Below are 22,204 nucleotides of genomic sequence, written 5' to 3' on the forward strand. Positions count from 1 at the left end.
ATAAAAAAACAATAATATATATATATATATATATATATATATATATATATATATATATATATATATATATATATATATATATAGTAAGTTCAAATAAAAACAGTAAAGAGTGTGAGAACGTAAAAACACTATGTTTATGTTATTATTCTGTAATGAATGTTGTATATGTAGATTGTTGAAGTAATTCTAATATGAATATTAACGTTTGATTATGCATATATTCATTACAATGTTATTCTATTAGAAATTTATGTATGTGCATTTTTGTGGTAATTCTAATTTTAGTTTTAACTTATGACTATTCATTTGTTCATTGCTGAATAATGACATAAAGTTGTGGATATAAAATTCATCGCAGAATAATAACATAAAAATAGTGTTTTATGTTCTCACACTATTTACTGTTTTTTTTTAACATATATATATATATATATATATATATATATATATATATATATATATATATATATATATATATATATTGTTAAAAGAAAAAGAAAAAAGAAAGAAAGGGTAATTTGGTCTTTTTATATGGACCAAGGACCAACAGTGCAATTTTCACAAACCACAGAGATGTAACCTATCAAATTTTAAACTTAAGGACCAAAACTGAGACTTCGACCAAACCATAGGGACCATTTCTATAATTTACTCTTAACTTCATTTGTTTACTGGTTTTTTACAACAGACAAAACTGCACAAATGGTCCATGGGGTATGTCGAAAATTGCCACTTTGGTCCAAAAAGGTTTGGACTAGCACCAGAGGTCCAAAGTTTTCATTTTGTTGCGAGTTTGGTCCAATTTGTTTTGAAAATATCTAAACTGACGGATTTTCCCTTGTTATTTTTTTTCTAATATTCTTTTATTAAATTTTTATTTCCTATATAAAAATTAAACCAAAAAGAAAAGAAATATATAACCCTATTACACTCACATGTTTTTTATAACACATATAAACATCATATCTCTCTCTTCATTATTTCAAAAGCAACTACCACCGGCTGCCGGAGCACCACCATCGTCTACCACCAAAACCACCGCCGACACCGGAACCCTAGAACTATTGGGCGCCGACTTCGCCGGAGAAAAAAATTGAGATCTGAACCGCTGGAGACCACTATTCTTCTTGCTTTCTGCTGCTACTATGGCCATCTCTCTCATTCTCTCCCTTCTACTGTTATGAACCGCCTGTCGGACCATCCAAACCACCACCGACGACGAAGATCTGAACATCAGACGTCGGATCTACGATTCGTGTCGTTTAGCTTTCTAATGCCCCCGTCGAATCCTTGACTGTCTCTATTAGCGCCGTCGTCGACTCCGGAACCCTAGGGTCATTCATCACCAGCTTTAAGTTACCTCTGTCGGTTGCTCGAGTTTATTCCACCTCTGTCCGTGGTGAAGCAAGAATGATGATGAAGAGGAGAAGCGAGACGACACAACCATCTGTATGTAAACTCCAGCGCCGTCGCCGCCTCTACAAACCCCAGCAAACCCTTGCTTCGATCTATGTGTCACCACTACCGCCGATCTAACCACCACTACCAGAATACGACGAACATGATAGACAGGTCTAGACATATTCGCTCATTCCTTTTTTCCGGAAACCTCTATCGATCTTCTTCTTCCAAAGCAATCCCATATTCTTAAAGCATTCTAGTTGTCAAACCCTTCTGGTTTGTTGTTAAAAAAACGTCTCCGACGACAAAATCCTCTCGTTGCCGGAAAGGTCGGTCACCAAAAATAGCCACCGGAATCTGGTGGTGTTTCCTTTTTTCTGAATGGGAGAGATAAAAATATGGGGTGGGGGTGATAATACAAATAGATTTTTTTTTTCCTTTATTAACTTTGTAATTTAAAAAATAAATAAATAATGAAAAATCAAAATAGAAAGGGCAAAATCGTCATTTTATAAAAATTAAAAACAGATTGGACCAAACTCGCAACAAAATAAAAACTTTGGACCTGTGATGCTAGTCCAAACTTTTTTGGACCAAAGTGACAATTTTGAGCAAACCACAGAGACCATTTGTACAATTTAGTCTTTACAATATTAGAGATTGAAGATGTTATATCTAATCAAAACATAAAAGGAAAAAAAATGCTACAGATGAATAGGAATGAATGTACATTGTTTTATACCGAAAACAGCAATGTACTTTGTTTTTTTAATGAAAACAATAATGTATTTTGACTTTTGACAAAATATAGCATTGTACTTTGTTTTTCAATGAAAATAACAATGTACTTTGACTTTCAGTTAAAAAAACTGTATTTTACTTTGTTTCTTTTTAATGAAAACAATAATTTACTTTGACTTTCTATCAAAAAACAACAGTGTCCTTTGGTTTGGTCAATCTTGGTCCTGAAACCGATTTACCCGGCACCGAACCGAACCGATCCCGAACACAAACATATGGTTCGGTCTTCGGTCCAAGGTCCAAAAAAAATCGGTACCTGTCTGTCTAGAACCTAACTCACCCCTAATTTTAGTACCTGATGAATGATATATAAATTTCGTGCAGAGAGTTATACATATGTTTTTGTAAAATAATAATAATAATAATAAAAGTAATAAAATAAAATCCGCAAATGGGCGCTACAAAACTCACGAAATGTCAAATATTTTTTTAAGTTTCAAAAAGAAATGATGTTATGACTACACGTCACCAATTATTAGGGTTTTTTTTAGCATCTAACAAAACCGTTGGAAAAGAAACTATTACCAGACCAATAATCACTGATTTGATACCATCACATGTATAATAACTTGCACACGATATAACAAAATTAGTATGAGATTCTGAATTCAACAATATAAGGTGTGGATAACCAGGCTAAACTTGATGCCTGATAGTGCAAGCAAAGCAATCAGCTTTTGTCTTCCTTTTTTTTCTCCCTTATACCCCTTACCCTCTTTCAGACTTCATTTCTCCCATAAACTCATGTTTAGTACTCCACTCACCTCCAAAACCCTCCATTTTCAACTTCTTCAATCTTAGTGCAGGCGCAAGGGTAGAAATGGAATTTCACCATGAACATGAAGAGGAAGATCAGGAAGAAGAAGAAGAAGTAGGAGAGATGGCTCTCCCGATCAACACCACATATGGACACAATCACATTCTCCCATTATCACTCCATCAACCACCACCCGATATGTCCACCATAACAGCACCGCCGCCGCCGCCGCCGTCCATGGAGGACATTAGCAAGAAGATGATGGTGGTTGTAAGGTACAGAGAATGTTTAAAGAACCATGCAGCTTCCATTGGAGGAAAGGCGACAGATGGGTGTGGTGAGTTCATGGCTTCCGGTGAAGAGGGTACTCTTGAAGCTCTCACTTGCGCAGTCTGCAGCTGCCACCGAAACTTCCACCGGAAAGAAATGGAAGGTGACAACCCCCACCACCACCGGCACCACCACCCCATTCCCACCACCTCCTACGACTACATTAACTACCACAGTTCCTCTCCACATCTCAAAAGACTTGATCTTGGAAACGGTAGAAACCTCATCCTTCAAGCTCATCATCATCACCCAAATGGTGTTCTTGGAAATGGCGGAGGGGCACTTGTACCATACAATATGGGAATGGGAATGGGTGGTTTCCGATCAGAATCTGAGGAGCAAGAAGATCGGCGGGGAGCAGCGGTGGCGCAGCAGGTGGTGAAGAAGAGGTTCAGAACCAAGTTCACACAAGAACAGAAGGAGAAGATGGTGAATTTTGCAGAGAAAGTTGGGTGGAAGATACAAAGACAAGAGGAATCCGTTGTTCAACACTTCTGTCAAGAAATCGGGATCAAAAGGAGAGTGTTAAAAGTCTGGATGCATAACAACAAACAAAATCTTGCAAAGAACATCACCAACTCTATCTCCATTAATGCACCTCAACCTCAAGATCCAAATTAATTATATAAAAAAAAAATGAATCTTGTGTTGTGATTTAGTAGTAAGAAGGCCTTCATGCTCATGGATTATATTATATATGGTTTAATTAGGGGGCCGGTGAGGGGAAGTTATATTATGATAAAAATGTTAGGAGATTATATATGTGATTTGGTGATGTTATGATGATTAGTTAATGAGGGATGGATTAACGTAAAGGATTCCATTTGTATGGAATATTAATTTGATAACTTTTTTATCTCTTGCTTCTTTTTTCTTTTTTTTCTTTATATATTACTCTTTTGTCTGAAAATTTGTGGTCCCTTTGCTAAATTCTATTAAAAGTTTGATGAAATATCCTATATAATCTACTTTGTAAAATCTAGGCAACATATTGGATATTCGTTAAAGCGATTTTCAAAGTTAAAGCTACTCTAACTGATTTATTTATTATAGTTTTTTATATTTTTATGTCTTCATATTAATCATTGTATTATAATTGTTTGCTTTATAACAACGTCATTTAAATAATAAAACAATATTAAAAGGGGTATATTTTTCAAAATAGAACAACCTGATATGAAATAAAAAATATAAAGATATTATTCTATAAAAAAAATGATAATAAAAATACTTAAAAGTACAATAATGTTATAAAAAAAAGTTAGAAAACAAGATATCATATTAAAATATATTTCATATTTGTTGCATTTAGCCAAAGAGCTGCTGACCTGCATAGTAAACATTACTTTGTAAACATGTACTATTTGTTTGAGTGGTTTGAGAAGACGCAACAATTAATTCTTCTTTTTTAAATAAGTTTTCATTCCGTATTGTTTTCACATGTTTGTAATGATTCTTTGAAAGTATTGATCGATTTTATTTTAGTTTATTATAGTTTTCTTAAAACTTGAATATTTGATATATTTGATTAATAATTAAATATTTATCTTCTTAAAACTAGATATGTGTTAAATTAAAAGATGAAAGAGTAATAAATTTATGTAGCCTTTTTTACGCGTTAAAATTCCCAGACTAAAATATTTACACGATAGAGATTTTAGCAACAAATTAATGTCAGATCCATGAGCAAGTCCCACCAATAGCAGTTAATATATTTGATACATTACATATAGTTTAAAAAGGAAATAATGTTATCTAATATCATCTCTCTTATCTTCATAAGTGACAACAATAATAAGAATAATAAGAATAATAATAATAAAAGTGAAAAGTTTTGAATTAAAACCAGAAAGAAAAGAGCGATATATGTCTGTTGTGTTGTTGGACCATATGACTTTTAATATTCTTGTGAATGTTGGTAAAGCATTTAATATAGGTGTTTTCATTCTCACTCTCATATTGTGAATCATATTAATCCCAACATCATGGGACCACTTGCGACCTCAAGTCAGACCTTGTCCTTATAATATACTCCATATGCAATGCCAATCTTAACTTCAAACTTCATACTCTATATAATTAATTACATGTCAACTGTTACGTCTGTCTTATAATTAATGAAGAAATAGTTCATTATGGTATAGGGAATTGAAACAAGATTGGGTTTAAGAGGAAACCAATGAATGTTGCAAAATAGGATGTCAAGTGTACCTCCTACAGTGCATCAGTACTGTCGATGATGATGACATATAGCCACGTCTTATGAAATTGTAAACAGTACACACTTGTAAGTTGTAACCACCCACAACACCATTTCATTTGTATCATTGTATCATTGTAATTGTATGCATATAACCATATATATATTTATTATACATACTATATACGGGCTACGGATCACCAGCTGTAATGCATTCTACAATCTACATTATATATAGTACATACAATGTCCAAGGACACAGTACACCCTCAATCTTTTCCTTTGGTTTCGTCATTTATCTTTTTCCGTATATTTGTTTTAATCATATAAAAATAGATTCCATAAATAAAGTCTCTTTGATTTTTGGCATAAAAATTAAATCAACTCACTTGTGCAACTAAGTACATGCATGTGCTTGTACTTTGGTTCAATGATTCTCATCTAGGTAAATCAATCATGATCATATATAAGTTCGATTTTTGGTAAAATCGGAATAAGAACATTATTATTTATTTATTTAGAAAACTAATATTTTGGCTTTGACTAACTAAATACATTGGAATATGAACCATAGGAAACCTCTTTTGAATTGTCTATTTTTAAATGATGTATTGAGATTTAAGAATGTATTTTTCATGTTTAAATTACTTACTGTTAACTGATTAACGAAAATGTATTTTTTTCATGTTTTAAAATGCTTTTATGTATTTTTTTTATGTTTTAAAATGTTTTTTGTAGAATCTTCCGATCGCAATCTTATAAAACGAAAAACGATCTTATACATGATCCCTATTTTGACAATTTTGGTTTGTTTAAAGAGAAACATCACCTTTCACACCAATTAATACAAACTGGTTATACGAATCCTATATGGGAACTATAGATTTGTCGTTTTTCGGTGGTTAAATGTGGAAATAGTTATACCCATGATTAAAACTTTAAAAAAAAAAAAAAAAAAAAAATTGCTTGCATATACAAACCGAAGGCGTGAATAATGTAATAAGGATAAACAGTTTAAAATTTTCCCAACGGAAATCCATAAGATTACTATGTCATGTGAGTCATTATTTAACTTGTTGACATATGCGGGCCCGACCAGGATTGAGAAGGGAATCTGACATCACCCACCCCTATATTATACAAGATATAAATTAATAAATGGTTTTGATTGTTATTTGGGAAAAAAGATTATTAGATTTTGGTTTAACCTACCTGTTCTTTAGCTTTCGTCTTAAAAGACCCATACAAAGCAGACACGATGCTATAAGATTCTGCCACGTGGCCTTGAAGATCTGAGGGTGTTGGCAAAAGAGTTGAATGATCACCGCTTGTATTTGTATTTTCGTTTATAATTTGGCTGTCTTTTGATGAGCGGATTATGTGGAGAAGCACATGAGCCTGAAATACATAAAACTTCTCAATTAAATCGGCATTATTCTTAAAATAAAAATAAAGAGTAAATTACACTTTTGGTCCCTGGGTATAGCTGACTTTTGCAATTTTGGTCCCAATTTGTTTTTTTTTGCAATTCCGGTCCTTATTTGCGGTTTTGCAACCGGTTTTTTAGTCTCTGTTCCAAGTAGAATAACTATGTTTTCTTGCAATTTTGGTCCTAAAATTAATCATTTTACATAGAACATGAACCCAAAATGTTACGAATAACAGCCCCAAATGCAAAGAAAACTTTTAAGAGGACAAATATGAAATAATCATTTATACTTGGGGACAAAAAATGCAATTTACTCTACTATAAATTTTTGCACTTTCGGTCCAAAAACTATAGAACAAGGACCAAAAAGGATACGAAAAATGCAAGAGAACTTTTAAGGGTCAAATATGAAAAATGAACTATACTCAGGGACCAAAAATGTAACTTACGCCACTATAAAACAATATAGATCAAGGTACTTACATGGAAAGCTGCTTTCAAAATATCATCAGATTTTGCTTCATCTTTCAGGACTGCATATATATTCCCTTTGGCAGGATTATACGCCACTACATATCTCTCTTTCTGCAAATATATAAATAAATAAATAAACATACAAGTTCATGTGCTGTGAAGATAATTAAAAAAAAAAAAAAAAAAAATGGGTACCTCAAAAACAGGCTCCACGTCATAAAATGATTTTGCATCTTGAAATGCATCCTTAAATCTTGAGCCTGAAACACAGGAATAAGAAACATTGTACAAGAAAGAAATTAAAAGATTATACGTGAAGTGAAGCATGAAAAATATATTAACAATAAATAAATAAATAAATAAATACCAAGAACAATTGGTCTGTCTTTACACCATGGGAAATTAAATACTGTTTCCATCATGTTTCCTTCTTGCAAATTTGGTACACAGCCTGAATCATAAAATATTATTTACTAAATAATCAAAGAAAATAATAATTGTCATATAGGGGAAATAAACATTTGAGAATTTAGACTGACCTGTTTTGAGAAACGATTCTACTGCCACTGTAAATCTTGCTCGATTCAATGTATGCAGCACAACAGATTTTACCTGGTGGTATAAAAAATAAAAATAAAAAAAAAAAAAAAAAAAAAGTAAAGCAATTAATTCCATAAAAATTAGTAAATGAAATCATTTTAATGTACTTTAACAGGGATGAAAAAGGTTAGATGTAGTGTTAGTGTACCTCTCTGTAAGAGCTATAAAGGTATCCACAAGAGAGTAGAGCAAATGTGGTGAACAATGAAGGATTTCTTTTAGCTATAATGATGCTCAATCCCGTTCCCAACTGTTTATCAGGATACACAAATAATTAAATATATATACCCTAAAATATATATATATATATATATATATATATATATATATATATATATATATATATATTTAAAGTGGCATACCAAATCTGCAACATTTCCAACACATTCTCCCTTGGCAGTAACATCACCTATGTTTTCACCCCTTGCAAAGGCCTTGTATATTGGAGTACGTGTTGATGTCGATGTAACAGCAGCAACATTCTACAATCAAATTTAGATCATGATACACTTTCACAACTAATCTATCATATTCATCACCATGCATATTGTGCCTGATGCGTAACATATATGATATAGTATGCATGTATCAGGCACATTGTGTCTAATGGAGTCAGGAAAGTGGTAAAAGTAAAACCTTTGCAACATTGGCAGCACAGGCAAGAGGAAGAAAGAGGTGAGGTGCAGCTGCAGTGGCTAATTCTACACCGGCACCCAACTCCATCAAAAGGTCACCTGATAATCGAAGCTAAAAGAAGATAAAAATAAATAAATAAATAATAATAATAATAATAATGAGATTTGTAATCTTCTGGAGTTGTACAAAATTAGGTAGATAAATTCACTTCACCTGCTTCAAATCATAATCAAATTTCTTTCCTTGCCGAGAAAATAGCATTTTCCCAATTCGCCCTGAACCGTCCTAATAAAAAAAAAAAAAAAAAAAAAAAAAAAGAATTTTATTATGTAAGAAACAGCAACCCTAAATTGGTTTTCATCAGAAACTAATTATTTCCTTTCTTTACCTTGATAATCCAGTTGATAGCTACAGCACCAGGCATAGCTTGGCTTTTGGAGACACCAACAGAATGCAGAAGTGCTTGTGTGGTGAAGACGCCCATTGCTCCACCAAAGAAATGCTAAATTAAAATTTGACATAATTGACAATTGATCATCAAGAGACTTATGAGGATTTTTGTATGTAAGTGGTATTCCTTTTAATGATTTAAGGGTGTACCTTTAAAGCTCTCCATGTCATGTAGGGCACATATGAAGGGCTAACACTGTCAGGGAAGCCTTCTGGAACCACATAGGATCTTATAAACGAAATCAACTCCTGCAATTTTTATCTAAATTATTCGCATGAATATGTATATTACTCAGTATCAATGGATACTGAAACTGATACAGCAACAAAAATTCTCACATATATGAAATGATATGTGTGTAAATTAGTACAGGAAAGATTCATCTCTTTGTTGTTCTGTATACGATGTAGCATAGAATAGTCGAACAATTTGAGTAGCAAATGAGGAATTCAAGTGATCATGAGTAACAATTAGTTAAGAGACAAATTCCACTGGAAATACAGGCGCATTGAAGATAAAAAGAAATAGGTATGTGTACAGAGACTGAAAGAGAGAAGGAAAAACCGACATCTGCAGGAGCTTTACGAGATTGCAAGCTGACGGAACGAATCGAATTGGAACCCTTGTTGAATTTCTTCCCATTATTATGTGCCAAATACTTAAACCTACGGCCGTCGACCTCCTCATAACAAATCAATCTCAAACTGGCATCAACGAATTGGTCTTCAACGAGGCCGAAGCTCGTGGCCTCTAACGACCTACTCTCCGGAGGCGCAACCACCGACGGCGGAGGTGAAGATGCTAGATTGGCGGAGATTCTGAGAGTTTCGCGGACGAGCAAACGAGCATCTTGAGAAGAGCTGGAGGCGGTGGCGGTGAGGGTTTTAGAGGGGCGTTCGAACTTCATGGTGGGAGGAATCGGAGAATGAGTTGTGTGCTTATGGAAGTGGGAGAAGTGAAGGGGGCTTTGGAATTGACGACGGAGGAATTGGATGCATCAATTACATTTTACAGGTGGCTGACAATTAGACTTCTTTACCTTCCTACGGAGTTTCAGAGACACACTCAGATACAACCGATTTAAAAGGATCGGTGCACGCCAGTTTTTCCTTTTCCTATTTCTCTTTTGGCCTAAAAGAGTAAAAGCTAGTGATCTGTTTTTTTATTATTATTATTATTATTATTATTATTATTTTCTTACTAAGTCCATTTATTTTTTAAATTATTATTATATATATATATATATATATATATATATATATATATATATATATATATTAAAGTTTTGAAAGATTTTAACAGTAAAGTAACACCTTTTTTTTGTTATTTTTGGTCCTCCAACTTACAACATTGACCCTTAATCTTTATGTTTTTGTTCACAAACAACCCTTTCACTTTGGTTTGGATTTTAACAGTAAAGTGGCACCTTTTTTTTCATTTTTGATCCTCCAACTTACAACATTGACCCTTCATCTTTATGTTTTTGTTCACAAACAACCCTTTCACTTTGGTTTGAATTTTTCATAACCCTCCCATTTTATTACATATTATTATATATATATATATTAAAGTTTTGAAAGATTTTAACAGTAAAGTGGTACCTTTTTTTGTCATTTTTGGTCCTCCAACTTACAATATTGACCCTTCATCTTTATGCTTTTGTTCACAAACAACCATTTCACTTTGGTTTGGATTTTAACAGTAAAGTGGCACCTTTTTTTTCATTTTTGGTCCTCCAACTTACAACATTGACCCTTCATTTTTATGTTTTTGTTCACAAACAACCCTTTCACTTTGGTTTGAATTTTTCATAACTCTCCCATTTTATTACATATTATTATATATATATATTAAAGTTTTGAAAGATTTTAACAGTAAAGTGGCATCTTTTTTTGTCATTTTTGGTCCTCCAACTTACAACATTGACCCTTCATCTTTATGCTTTTGTTCACAAATAACCCTTTCACTTTGGTTTGGATTTTAACAGTAAAGTGGCACCTTTTTTTTTCATTTTTGGTCCTCCAACTTACAACATTGACCCTTCATCTTTATGTTTTTGTTCACAAACAACCCTTTTACTTTGGTTTGAATTTTTCATAACCCTCCCATTTTATTACATATTATTATATATATATTAAAGTTTTGAAAGATTTTAACAGTAAAGTGGTACCTTTTTTTGTCATTTTTGGTCCTCCAACTTACAACATTGACCCTTCATCTTTATGCTTTTGTTCACAAACAGCCATTTCACTTTGGTTTGGATTTTAACAGTAAAGTGGCACCTTTTTTTTCATTTTTGGTCCTCCAACTTACAACATTGACCCTTCATCTTTATGTTTTTGTTCACAAACAACCCTTTCACTTTGGTTTGAATTTTTCATAACCCTCCCATTTTATTACATATTATTATATATATATATATATTAAAGTTTTGAAAGGTTTTAACAGTAAAGTGGCATCTTTTTTTGTCATTTTTGGTCCTCCAACTTACAACATTGACCCTTCATCTTTATGCTTTTGTTCACAAACAACCCTTTCACTTTGGTTTGAATTTTTCATAACCCTCGCATTTTATTACATATTATTAGTATTTAGTCTTTTGACAGAAATGGTCCCTGTGGTTTACCAAAATTACATATTATTAGTATTTAGTATTTTCGCATTTTATTACATATTATTATTATTATTGTTAGACAAAATTACACGATTGATCCTTGTGGTTTACCAGATTTAACATTCTCTTTTTGGTTTTAAATTAATGTTTTATTTATTAGAAAATACCCACCAAATATCATAAACCCACCCACCATCTGCCATCACCACCACCACCACCACCGCCAAAACTACATAAATGGTCCATATGGTTTACCTATGGTGACAAATTCAGTCCCTACTACCTGAAAAGACCAAATTACCCTCACATTAACGGACAAAAAGCAACGGTCTATATTTTCCGGATTGGTTTTCCAACCGCTGCCATACATGGCAATAAAGTTCAATTTGTGAGACCATTTCTTTATTTTCCTCATTTATTGCAAGAAATAATGATTTAGATTTATTTACTTATGTAATTAGATGACATTGTTTATCTTCATTTACTAGATTATCTCAATGCAATTTAACATGCTACTTTACTTTACAAAGCAGTACCTTCCGACCCCGGCAACGCCGGAGATCTTTTCTAGTTTTTATTAAAATTTGTATTTTTGGAAATTTTCTAGTTTTCAACTTTTAATTTATTGATATGAATTAAGATAACCATAAAAGAAAAATATTTATTGTCATGTATTTATAGCGATGGAGCTAAGATTTTTAAATAGAGATAAAAAAAATTACGCTTTTAGAATAAAAGAGGCTTATAATCGATCGTGGATTTTAAGTATAGTAAGCTTTATCAAATGTTGTAAATGTTTTAGGTGCAAATCCATATGACACACGAGATATTACTGTCTTACATATCATGTATCTCATGCTAGGAATTAGTGAATGTGAAGACTAGCAAGGAAGATTTTGAAGAGATTGACTTTAGTTGTGGTTTTGTATATATAATTATTGTTTTACTATGGTTTTGTATGCAATCGGTTGTACACTAATGTTGTATGGACTTAATCCATACACAAAAGCAGGCTCAATCAAATAATGCAACTTTCCGGCCTAGATAAGCAAACATCATTCAGGCAGATTACTCAAACTAGATCTACCTGATTCACACTCATCTGGAGAACAACCCCAAATAAAATATACCCTCATAATGTTAAAACAATATCTTGGAAATCAAGAGAAATGTTTTATTGTATTAAAGGATATTACTCTTACTACCGTAAGGCAATACAACCACCCATGCAACATAAGCAACCAAGGGTTTCCCTTGCATATTTAAATACCTCGATCTGCCCCAGCAAGACAGGTAACAATCACTCAGTCTTAGAAACTCTTCACTTCAATATAACGCAAGAACAACATTCAATACTAACTTAGGCATCAGAGAGCGTTATCGGGGTTCCCTACGGTAATGATCTTAACCTAGTTTTTTCATCTATTTTGCAGATGTAACTTCCTATCATTAGCATTTGGAAAGACCTTACTTTCGTCCAATCAACTAATCGGGAGGCTACATAGCATCATTGACGCCATCCGAAATCAGCATGCAAGACAAACAACACACCATCCTACCCACGCCGGATTCACCTTTCATCCTGATTAACTTGATCCCATCATTCACACCATGAGCAGTGGTGTCACCAAGTACTACTCAACCAACAACAACACCCTTTAAACAAGTTGCACACACTTCTTCACCGCAAAATGTAAAATTGACAGGGGATCAAACAACCAACTTAATGTCGAAAAGAGAAAGACGACTCAAGCTAGCTTGGTTATTGCCACACCCCGAAACCAGAATGGCGGAATCGTTCCGAGGTGGAGGACATCATGTTTAGCATCACAACCAATGAATAATAGGAAACATAGCAACACAACCACTACGGTGGATACATATATAAGTAAAATGTTTACATTACTTTGAAACTAGTTTTAAGTACATCAAAAGTATGTAAAAATATAAAAAAACATGACTCTTATTGCTCCGGCTTCTCTAAATCCACGGAGTACCTGCTTACTGATTTCCTGAGAATACAAGCAGTTTTAAAAGAATATCAGCATAAAGCTGGTGAGTTCATAAGCATTTAGTTTTGGTGGAAGAGGTTCTTTGATTCTTTTGAAAAGTGTTCCTCAAGAAAATCCCATATTTTCTTATGAAAAGTAGTGTTGAAAGAGTATCTATTAGTAGAAGATAAACCATCAGTTTTAGAAATGCCAGTGTTATCCTGGGAGAATCCCATATTTTCCCTAAAAACAAGTTATCCGTCCTAGAGGTAGAGATGTAAGTTTAGAAATCCCTGGTTACTATCAGTGTGTATATGAAGGTAGTTTTATTACTAGAAATAAAACAAATGAAGAGTAGAGTCCGTAAACCAAAGTTAGTTTATACTTATTTGCGAGTCGTATAACCATACTTGATATGACCTAGAGACCTTTATAACGTTCTTCAGGCGTTAAGCTAAATGACATTTGTTCACCCCAGGCGTGCCCGCCTAACTGTAGGTAGCAGTTCAGTTGTAGGATTGTCAGTCCCGAATAGATCTATTCACAAATCTCACGCTTTCCCTCCAGGAGACTCTGGTTATACTAAAAGGATTTATCCATGTACACCTAAGGGTACAGTATTGAAGTAGAGCCTCACAATTCTGTAAAATCTTGTTTACAAGCTAGGAACAGTATAACACAGTAATTATCCTTGAATAAATGTACTTTATACTTCTGAGAAAACATATAACATAAACTAAATCTGCCATAGTTTATATATATTCATCCATGAAATCTGATTTGGTAGAAACTGCCTAGAGGGTTATCCCAAACTATACCCATTATAGTTTATTAGTGTTGTTATGGAAAATGCTTTGTAAAACCTTTCTGAAAGCTATGAGGTTAGATTTCCAAAATAACAGTTTCCCTTATGCTCAACATATTATAAAAGGGATCAAATATCCGAGTAAGTTATTAAACATGGAAATCGTTGAATTGCATTAATAAGTTTAAAACTTAATAAAATTACTTTGAGTTTGGCTTGTATTCCCCCTGAAAACGTTAAAAACAAAGAAAATGTAGGGGTATGAACTCACTGTTGTTGTGTGAAAGCGTCGCCTGAAATGAAGATCCTCGAGTTGTTGTACGTGGCACTTTAACGGAATCCGGGACTTGATTGAATCAAGGGATCGAGTTTTCACCACTTAGGAAGAGTTTGCGGCCGTGAAGAGTGGTTTACAGCCGTGAAGAGTTTACGGCCGTGAACTGGGTTTACGGTCTTTGAATATGGGCCGTAAACGGATTTACGGTCTTTGAAGATGGGCCGTAAACTCAAGAACAATGGTGCTGATTTCGAAGAGAAATGCGTTCCAGATGCCCCGAAATAACTCTAAACGGTGTTTTCTCGAAGATTGAATGTCACACCCCCGAACCAGACGGCGGAAACATCCGAGGGCTCGCGTGACTTAAATTGAATATCATCACAATGAATATACATGAAACATAACATAAACATCACCATGCATCATTACATTACAACTGACCTTGTTCACATCAAGTACATTGTCTAAATATTACATATCCATAGCATAAATTGTTTAAGAGTTTTCAAAACATAACATCCTAACACACTTGGTATTGTTTCTTCAGCTTATCTGTTACCTGAGAATACAAGTTATTTTGAAAACGTCAACATATGGAATGTTGGTGAGTTCATAAGCAGGGTTGATATGAAAATGTTTTGTGCAGTTTATAAAACCCAGAAAATCCAATATTTTCTGAAAAGACAATTGTTTATACTAAAGTGTGAAGATCCATAGGTTTATGCATGAATGATTTCAAAGCGTGTATAAACGAGAAGTTTTGCATTATATTTATTGACAATACAAGTGAATGGTGTTGATTTCCTCAAAAAACCCGATGTTTTCCAATAATATAATATGATTGTTTCGAATTATTATACCGTCACAACGAATGATTATGAATTCCCTTGATTACTTAGATAGTATTGGATTTATTATGTGAGTCGTTATAACCATGCATGATAATGACTAGTTCGTCTGTCTTGGCATTCTAGTGAACGCCAAAATTGATCTTAAGATTTTGTCACCCTAGACTGGCCGAGTCTAACTGTAGCGAACAGCTGAGGTGTGGGGGAGTCACCCCCGTATAGATCTATACACAAACTCTCACTCTCCCTCCAGGAGACTTTGATTATAACTACAGACTACGACCGACACTTAAAGGTGTCGCCCGTTATTACTCACGTAATCCAAATGAATTTGATTTCCCTTGATTAACGACCTGATTTTGTTTACTTGAATTGAAGGCAAGCCTAACAGATGAGGAGAAGAGGATTACGAGGTCCTACTAATTACGTATGTTATTTAAGGCTGTTGAGTATACGAAGGACGCATTGGCCCATTTCGCATATGATTTATTTGGACCTTACTAGCAATGCTAATGGGCCACTGAGGCCCAATAGCACGTAAAAGCCATTGAGGGTCCCTTAAGCATGTAATTGGGTCGCAGGAGGCCCAATAGACATGTATTATTATTGTTAGGCCCAAAAGTCATGTTAATGGATCACGAAGGCCCAATAAACATGATTAGAATCTTTCAAGCCCAACAATTTAAATATTTACTTGTTTTAGGTATGGTATAATTGTCGGAAGGTCTAATTGTTCAATTGTTAAATCGCAAAGGCACGAAGTTTGTCGATTGTTTATAATGATATTTAAATTTATGAAAATATATATATTTTTTTCATTCTAAATTCATAAGTTATAATTTGGTATTTTTGACCCAAATATCTTAATAATAAAATAATTGACTCAAAAATATTGGTTTGACCTATTCAGCCATTCTTTAATAAAAATGACAATTTTAGTCCATTTTTATAAAAAAAATGACATTTTAGGTCCTTAAACTATTTTTCTTGACATTTTGGCCCATAGACTTATTTAAATAATGTTTTCAGCCCAAAGTTTACTTTTTGGCAGTTTCAGCCCCTTTAGTAAAAAGATTTTCATTTATAGTCCAACTTTTCACAACTTTTACAAATTTGACCCAAAATCCAAAAACTTTGCATTTTTTATCCTTTTTGGCAAAAAGGGTCATTTTAACCCCTGAAATAGATTTATTTACCTTTTTACCCACTGTTTTGAGAAATTTACCATTTCAGTCCCTTAAAAACCCATTTTTTTGCAAATTTGGGCCTATGGGCCGAAAAGCCCAAAATTTGGCCCAATAGACTACATTTTACATTTCTAGTCCTTTGAAGAGCATAATATTCATAAAAACTTATATTTTAACTGTTTTGACCCTTTGGGTCCTTATAAAACCGTGAATGACAACTTTTACCCCAACTTTTGTTTATTTGACAAAAATAGCCCAAAAATGAGTTTTATGTTGTAACATGTTTATTTTAACCTTAGATGATAATTTTTCTTGACTTGTTTAATGTAATACATCTTAGATCATGTATATTTTCCTCCTTGAGCTATAGATCTCGAGATTTCTTTCCTTTTTGGCACATATTTACCACATAAATACATGAAATCACACATAACATACACATACACATAGATCTACACATTTTACTTGTATTCTCCCCCATAAAACTTGTGAAAACCAAAATAGAGGGGTATGAACTCACCTTTACTTGTTGTTTTCGGTTTTGAAGAAAGAATGGAAGAGTTTGGTGTTGTTTTCGGCCCTAGAAAGCTTCTTGAGAAGACTTTGTCTTAGATAGGTTCTAAGAAGCATGATCATGAACTTTCATGAGTTAGAAGGAGATTTATAAAAGATTCAAGAAGCTAAACCATGGATCTAAGTACAACTTACCAAGGATAATGATTTCTTATGGAAGAACCTCCTTGAAATGCCCTAGATCTCGAAATTTTGATGGAGGAATGAAAGTGTTCTTGAGAGAATTTGGAAAGAGTTGGAATGAATTATGTGTGTGTGTCTCCTCTCGGCCGAAGATAAGAAGAGAGGGGAGAGAGAGAAGTGAAATGATGGTGCATGGTTGTATGTTGGTCCATGCATGGGAATATGAAAGGTAATATGGAGGTGGCACTTCCTAATTAATTCCCCCATAATACTTCTTTTCTCTTTTCTTTTTTTCTTTTTTTTTTATTATTTGGGCCGAGAGGGAGAGAGAAGAGAAAGAATTTGGGCCTTTAATGCTTGAGTCCATAATATGGGTCCAATTTAAAGGTTTTCGGCCCATTGGGCCTTTTAGAGTAATTCACGGCCCAATATACATCAAGGAATGAGTTTTATGGCCCACTAGGGCTAATTAGATTTGTTATGGCCCAATAAGGCCCATTTAGATAAACTAGCCCATTTTAGGCTTATAAGGCCCAAAAAGGTTAAGTTTTATGAAAGTGGGTCCAATTAGGGCCCATTTAAGAGTTCTTAGCCCAAAATAGTCAAATTGGAAGTTTATTGGTCCATTAGGCCCAATAAGGAAATCCTAGTCCAAAATGGACTTGAACCGGGATTTTTAGGGTTTCCAACCTTTTGTTGACTATTTGAATGTTTGTATAGAGTATTTGATGGTATTTTGTGTTCATTAAATAAGCACCATACATGTTTTCAAGTTTTAGTTACAATGTCATCCTTGTTAAGTGTTTACAAAGCATCAGAATTCCTAGTTGTGACATCATTCCCCCGTTCGAGGGAATTTCGTCCCGAAATTCTTTTTGAAGCTAGACTTGAAAATGCGAGAATAGGTGAGGGTACTTCTGCTTCATATGGTCTTCGCGTTCCCATGTGAATTCTGGTCCACGTTTCGCGTTCCATCGGACTTTCACAATCAGAATGCGACTTTGCTTAGTACGCTTCACTTCCCTGTCCATGATTTCAACTGGTTCCTCGATGAACAGGAGATTCTCGTTGATTTCGATTTCTTCTAATGGAATGACGAGGGTTTCGTCGGATAAGCACTTCTTCAAATTGGAAACATGGAACACGGGGTGTACACTGCTGAGCTCAGCGGGTAGCTGCAGTCTATAAGCCACTGGACCGATTTGGGCAAGAATCTCGAAGGGTCCAATGTATCGTGGGTTTAGTTTTCCCCGTTTCCCAAAACGAATCACCCCTTTCCAGGGGGAGACTTTTAACAACACCCGATCACCGACTTGAAATTCCAAGGGCTTTCGCCGTTTATCAGCGTAGCTCTTCTGTCTGTCTCGTGATGCTTGCAGTCGAGCTCTGATCTGAATTATCTTCTCGGTCGTTTCGCGTATGATTTCTGGTCCCATTAATGCATTGCTTGGTGTATGTCCTCTTGCTAGCTGAGTGTCACCTATCTCAGCCCAACACAACGGTGATCTACATTTACGCCCATACAATGCCTCGAATGGAGCAACTTTGATGCTTGAGTGATAATTGTTGTTGTACGAGAACTCGATTAAAGGCAAGTGGGTATCCCACGACCTTCGAAAGTCTATCACACATGCGCGAAGTATATCTTCAAGCGTTTGAATGGTTCGCTCGCTTTGACCATCTGTTTGTGGGTGGTAGGCAGTGCTCATGTCAAGTTGTGTTCCCATAGCTTTCTGAAGCGATTGCCAAAAGAGTGAAGTAAACCTACTATCTCTATCTGAGATGATAGATATTGGTACTCCATGGAGTCTCACGATTTCCTTGATATAGGTTCTTGTCAATCGTTCCATCTTGCATGACTCTTTTATTGGCAGGAAATGATCGGATTTTGTCAACCTGTCGACTATTACCCATATGGTATCCAAACCATCTGTTGTCTTGGGTAGTTTGGTCACAAAGTCCATAGTAATCCTTTCCCATTTCCACTCGGGTATTACTGGTTGTTGTAATAATCCCGAGGGCTTCTGATATTCTACCTTTACTTTAGCGCAAGTGAGGCACTTGCTAACGTAAGTGGCAATTTCTGCCTTCATGTCAGGCCACCAAGAATGTTACTTGATATCCAAGTACATTTTATCTGAACCCGGATGGATGGAGTATCGTGTCTTGTGGGCTTCATTCATGACTACCTCTCTGAATCCCCCAAGTTTAGGGATCCAAGTTCGGTTCATGAAATAATATGCTCCGTCATTCTTAACTTCGAAATTCTTTTCCATTCCACGTAACGCTTCGCTTGTTCTGTTTTCTATCTTCATAGCATCGAACTGGGCTGCTTTTATTTGCGTAGACAGATGGGATTGAATGGTTATTGAAAGAGTTTTTACACGACGATTTGAGTATTCTTTCCGACTCAAGGCATCAGCTACCACGTTAGCCTTGCCTGGGTGGTACTTGATTTCGCACTCATAATCGTTTAGCAGCTCAACCCATCTTCGCTGCCTCATGTTTAACTCCTTTTGATTTAAAATGTGTTGGAGACTCTTGTGGTCCGTGAAAATGGTGCACTTTGTACCATAAAGGTAGTGCCTCCAAATCTTCAAGGCGAAGACCACAGCTCCCAATCGAGATCATGGGTGGTATAATTCACCTCATGTGTCTTTAGTTGTCGGGACGCATAAGATATCACCTTCCCACGCTGCATGAGTACACAGCCTAAACCCTGATTCGACGCATCGCAGTAAACTACGAAGTCCTCTGTTCCCTCTGGTAGTGATAGTACCGGTGCACTGTAGAGTGCTCGCTTCAAAGTTCGGAATGCAGCTTCTTGCTTATCTGTCCATTCAAAGGGTACACCTTTTTGTGTAAGCATGGTAAGTGGCTTGGCTGTTTTGGAGAAGTTCTGAATGAATCTCCTGTAGTAGCCTGCGAGACCTAAAAATTGGAAAATTTCTGTGGGTGTCATTGGAATCGCCCATCCTTCAATGGCTTTGACCTTAGAAGGATCCACATGTATCCCTTCTTGACTAACAACATGACCCAAAAAGTTCACACTACGGAGCCAGGACTCACACTTAGAGAGTTTTGCGTATAACTTTTCGGTTCGTAGGGCTTCCAAGATTTACCGGAGATGTCGGTCATGCTCCTCTTCGCTTCGAGAATAGACTAGGATATCGTCGATGAAAACAATTACAAAATTGTCGAGGAATGGTCGGCAGATTCGATTCATCAGGTCCATGAATGCGACAGGGGTATTCGTTAGACCGAAGGGCATTACAACAAATTCGTAATGTCCGTAACGAGTTCGGAAAGCGGTTTTGGGGATATCCTCTTCCCGGACCTTGAGTTGGTGGTATCCGGACCGTAGATCTATCTTAGAGAAGTAACTTGCTCCTTGGAGCTGGTCAAATAGATCGTCGATTCGCGGAAGTGGATAGCGATTTTTGATAGTGAGCTTATTTAGTTCCCTGTAGTCAATACACATCCTAAAGGAACCGTCCTTTTTCTTAACGAAGAGAACCGGAGATCCCCAAGGTGAGAAACTGGGTCGGATGAATCCTTTGTCCAAAAGTTCGCTGAGTTGGCTGGACAGTTCTTGCATCTCCGCAGGAGCCAACCTATAGGGCGATTTGGCGATGGGTGTAGCTCCTGGCACAAGGTCGATTCGGAACTCGACTTGTCTTTCTGGGGGTATCCCCGGAAGATCTTCAGGAAAGACATCCGGTAAATTGCAAGTCACTGGGATGTCTCGAATATTGACCTCTTCCTTGGACTTATCTACTATATGAGCCAGAAACGTCAAGTCTTTCTTTCGTAGATACTTCTGTGCCTTAATGCACGAGATAAGACGAAGGTTCGTGCTGGGTTTGTCTCCGTATATAATTAGGGTTTCGCGATTTGGGAGGTGAAGGCGAACGGCCTTCTCGTGACACATAATTTCAGCATGGTGGGGGCTTAACCAGTCCATGCCGATAATCACATCAAAACTCCTAATAGTTACAGGCATCAAGTTTATTTGAAAGACGTGATGATTTAAGGTCAGGGTACATCCTATGTAGATTTCCCCAGTGGATTCTGTTTTCCCATTAGCCATTTCCACCGTAAAGGTTTCATTAAGCTTCTGGGGTTGTTGTTTTAACAAGTGCTTGAATTTATTACTCACAAAGCTTCGTTCTGCCCCTGTATCGAATAGGATGCATGCATATGTGTGGTTTAGGAGAAACGTACCAGTGACGACAGCGGGATCCTGAACCGCTTCTCCTTGACCCATGGTCAGCACTCTCCCTGCTCCTCCATTCCCAGGGTTGTTGACGTTGGGGCAGTTTCAACAGAAATGCCCAGTCTTCCCACATCCATAGCAGGTGTGGCTTGGCCCCGCGTTGTTGTCGTTGTTGTTGGTGTTGTTGTTGATGTAGTTGCGGTTGTTGTTGTTGTTGTTGTTGTTGTTGTTGTTTCTCTGCTGCTGGTTCTGGGGAGGATAGGTCCTGCAGTATTTTACCGTGTGACCCTTTCGATTGCAACTGGTACAATGCATCTCCCTGCATTCGCCATTGTGATGGAGATTGCACTTGTTGCACTTTGGGAGATTCCCGGAGTACTGCCTAGGGGCACTTGGAGTAGATGAGACTGGAGCATGTGGTGTGGAGGGAACTTGGGTGGTTGCAGCATTGACTGTCACTGTTTGTTGTTTCTTCGACGACTCTGAGCCTT

General features: G+C 35.7%; 1 protein-coding gene and 1 pseudogene across 1 annotated transcript; one reads left to right on the top strand and one right to left on the bottom strand.

The window, feature by feature from the left end:
• The first annotated feature begins 2,864 nt into the window (after positions 1–2,864).
• Positions 2,865–4,152, top strand: LOC145141262 (zinc-finger homeodomain protein 2 pseudogene; annotated as a pseudogene).
• Positions 4,153–6,440: 2,288 nt separating this feature from the next.
• RUS6 (root UVB sensitive protein (Protein of unknown function, DUF647)) lies at positions 6,441–10,184 on the bottom strand. Its single transcript, XM_079074154.1, has 13 exons — positions 9,648–10,184; positions 9,229–9,327; positions 9,017–9,130; positions 8,842–8,913; positions 8,629–8,739; positions 8,355–8,474; positions 8,141–8,242; positions 7,932–8,004; positions 7,760–7,843; positions 7,588–7,652; positions 7,402–7,503; positions 6,702–6,887; positions 6,441–6,619 (listed from the first exon to the last, which is right to left on the bottom strand). Exons 1-13 carry the CDS (start codon positions 9,984–9,986, stop codon positions 6,554–6,556), a joined length of 1,533 nt encoding a protein of 510 aa, XP_078930280.1. The 5' UTR covers positions 9,987–10,184; the 3' UTR covers positions 6,441–6,553.
• Positions 10,185–22,204: the final 12,020 nt, after the last annotated feature.

Source organism: Lactuca virosa, chromosome 9, assembly GCF_052849685.1.
Source record: "Lactuca virosa cultivar CGN04683 chromosome 9, Lactuca_virosa_CGN04683_v6, whole genome shotgun sequence".
Lineage (NCBI taxonomy): Eukaryota > Viridiplantae > Streptophyta > Magnoliopsida > Asterales > Asteraceae > Lactuca > Lactuca virosa.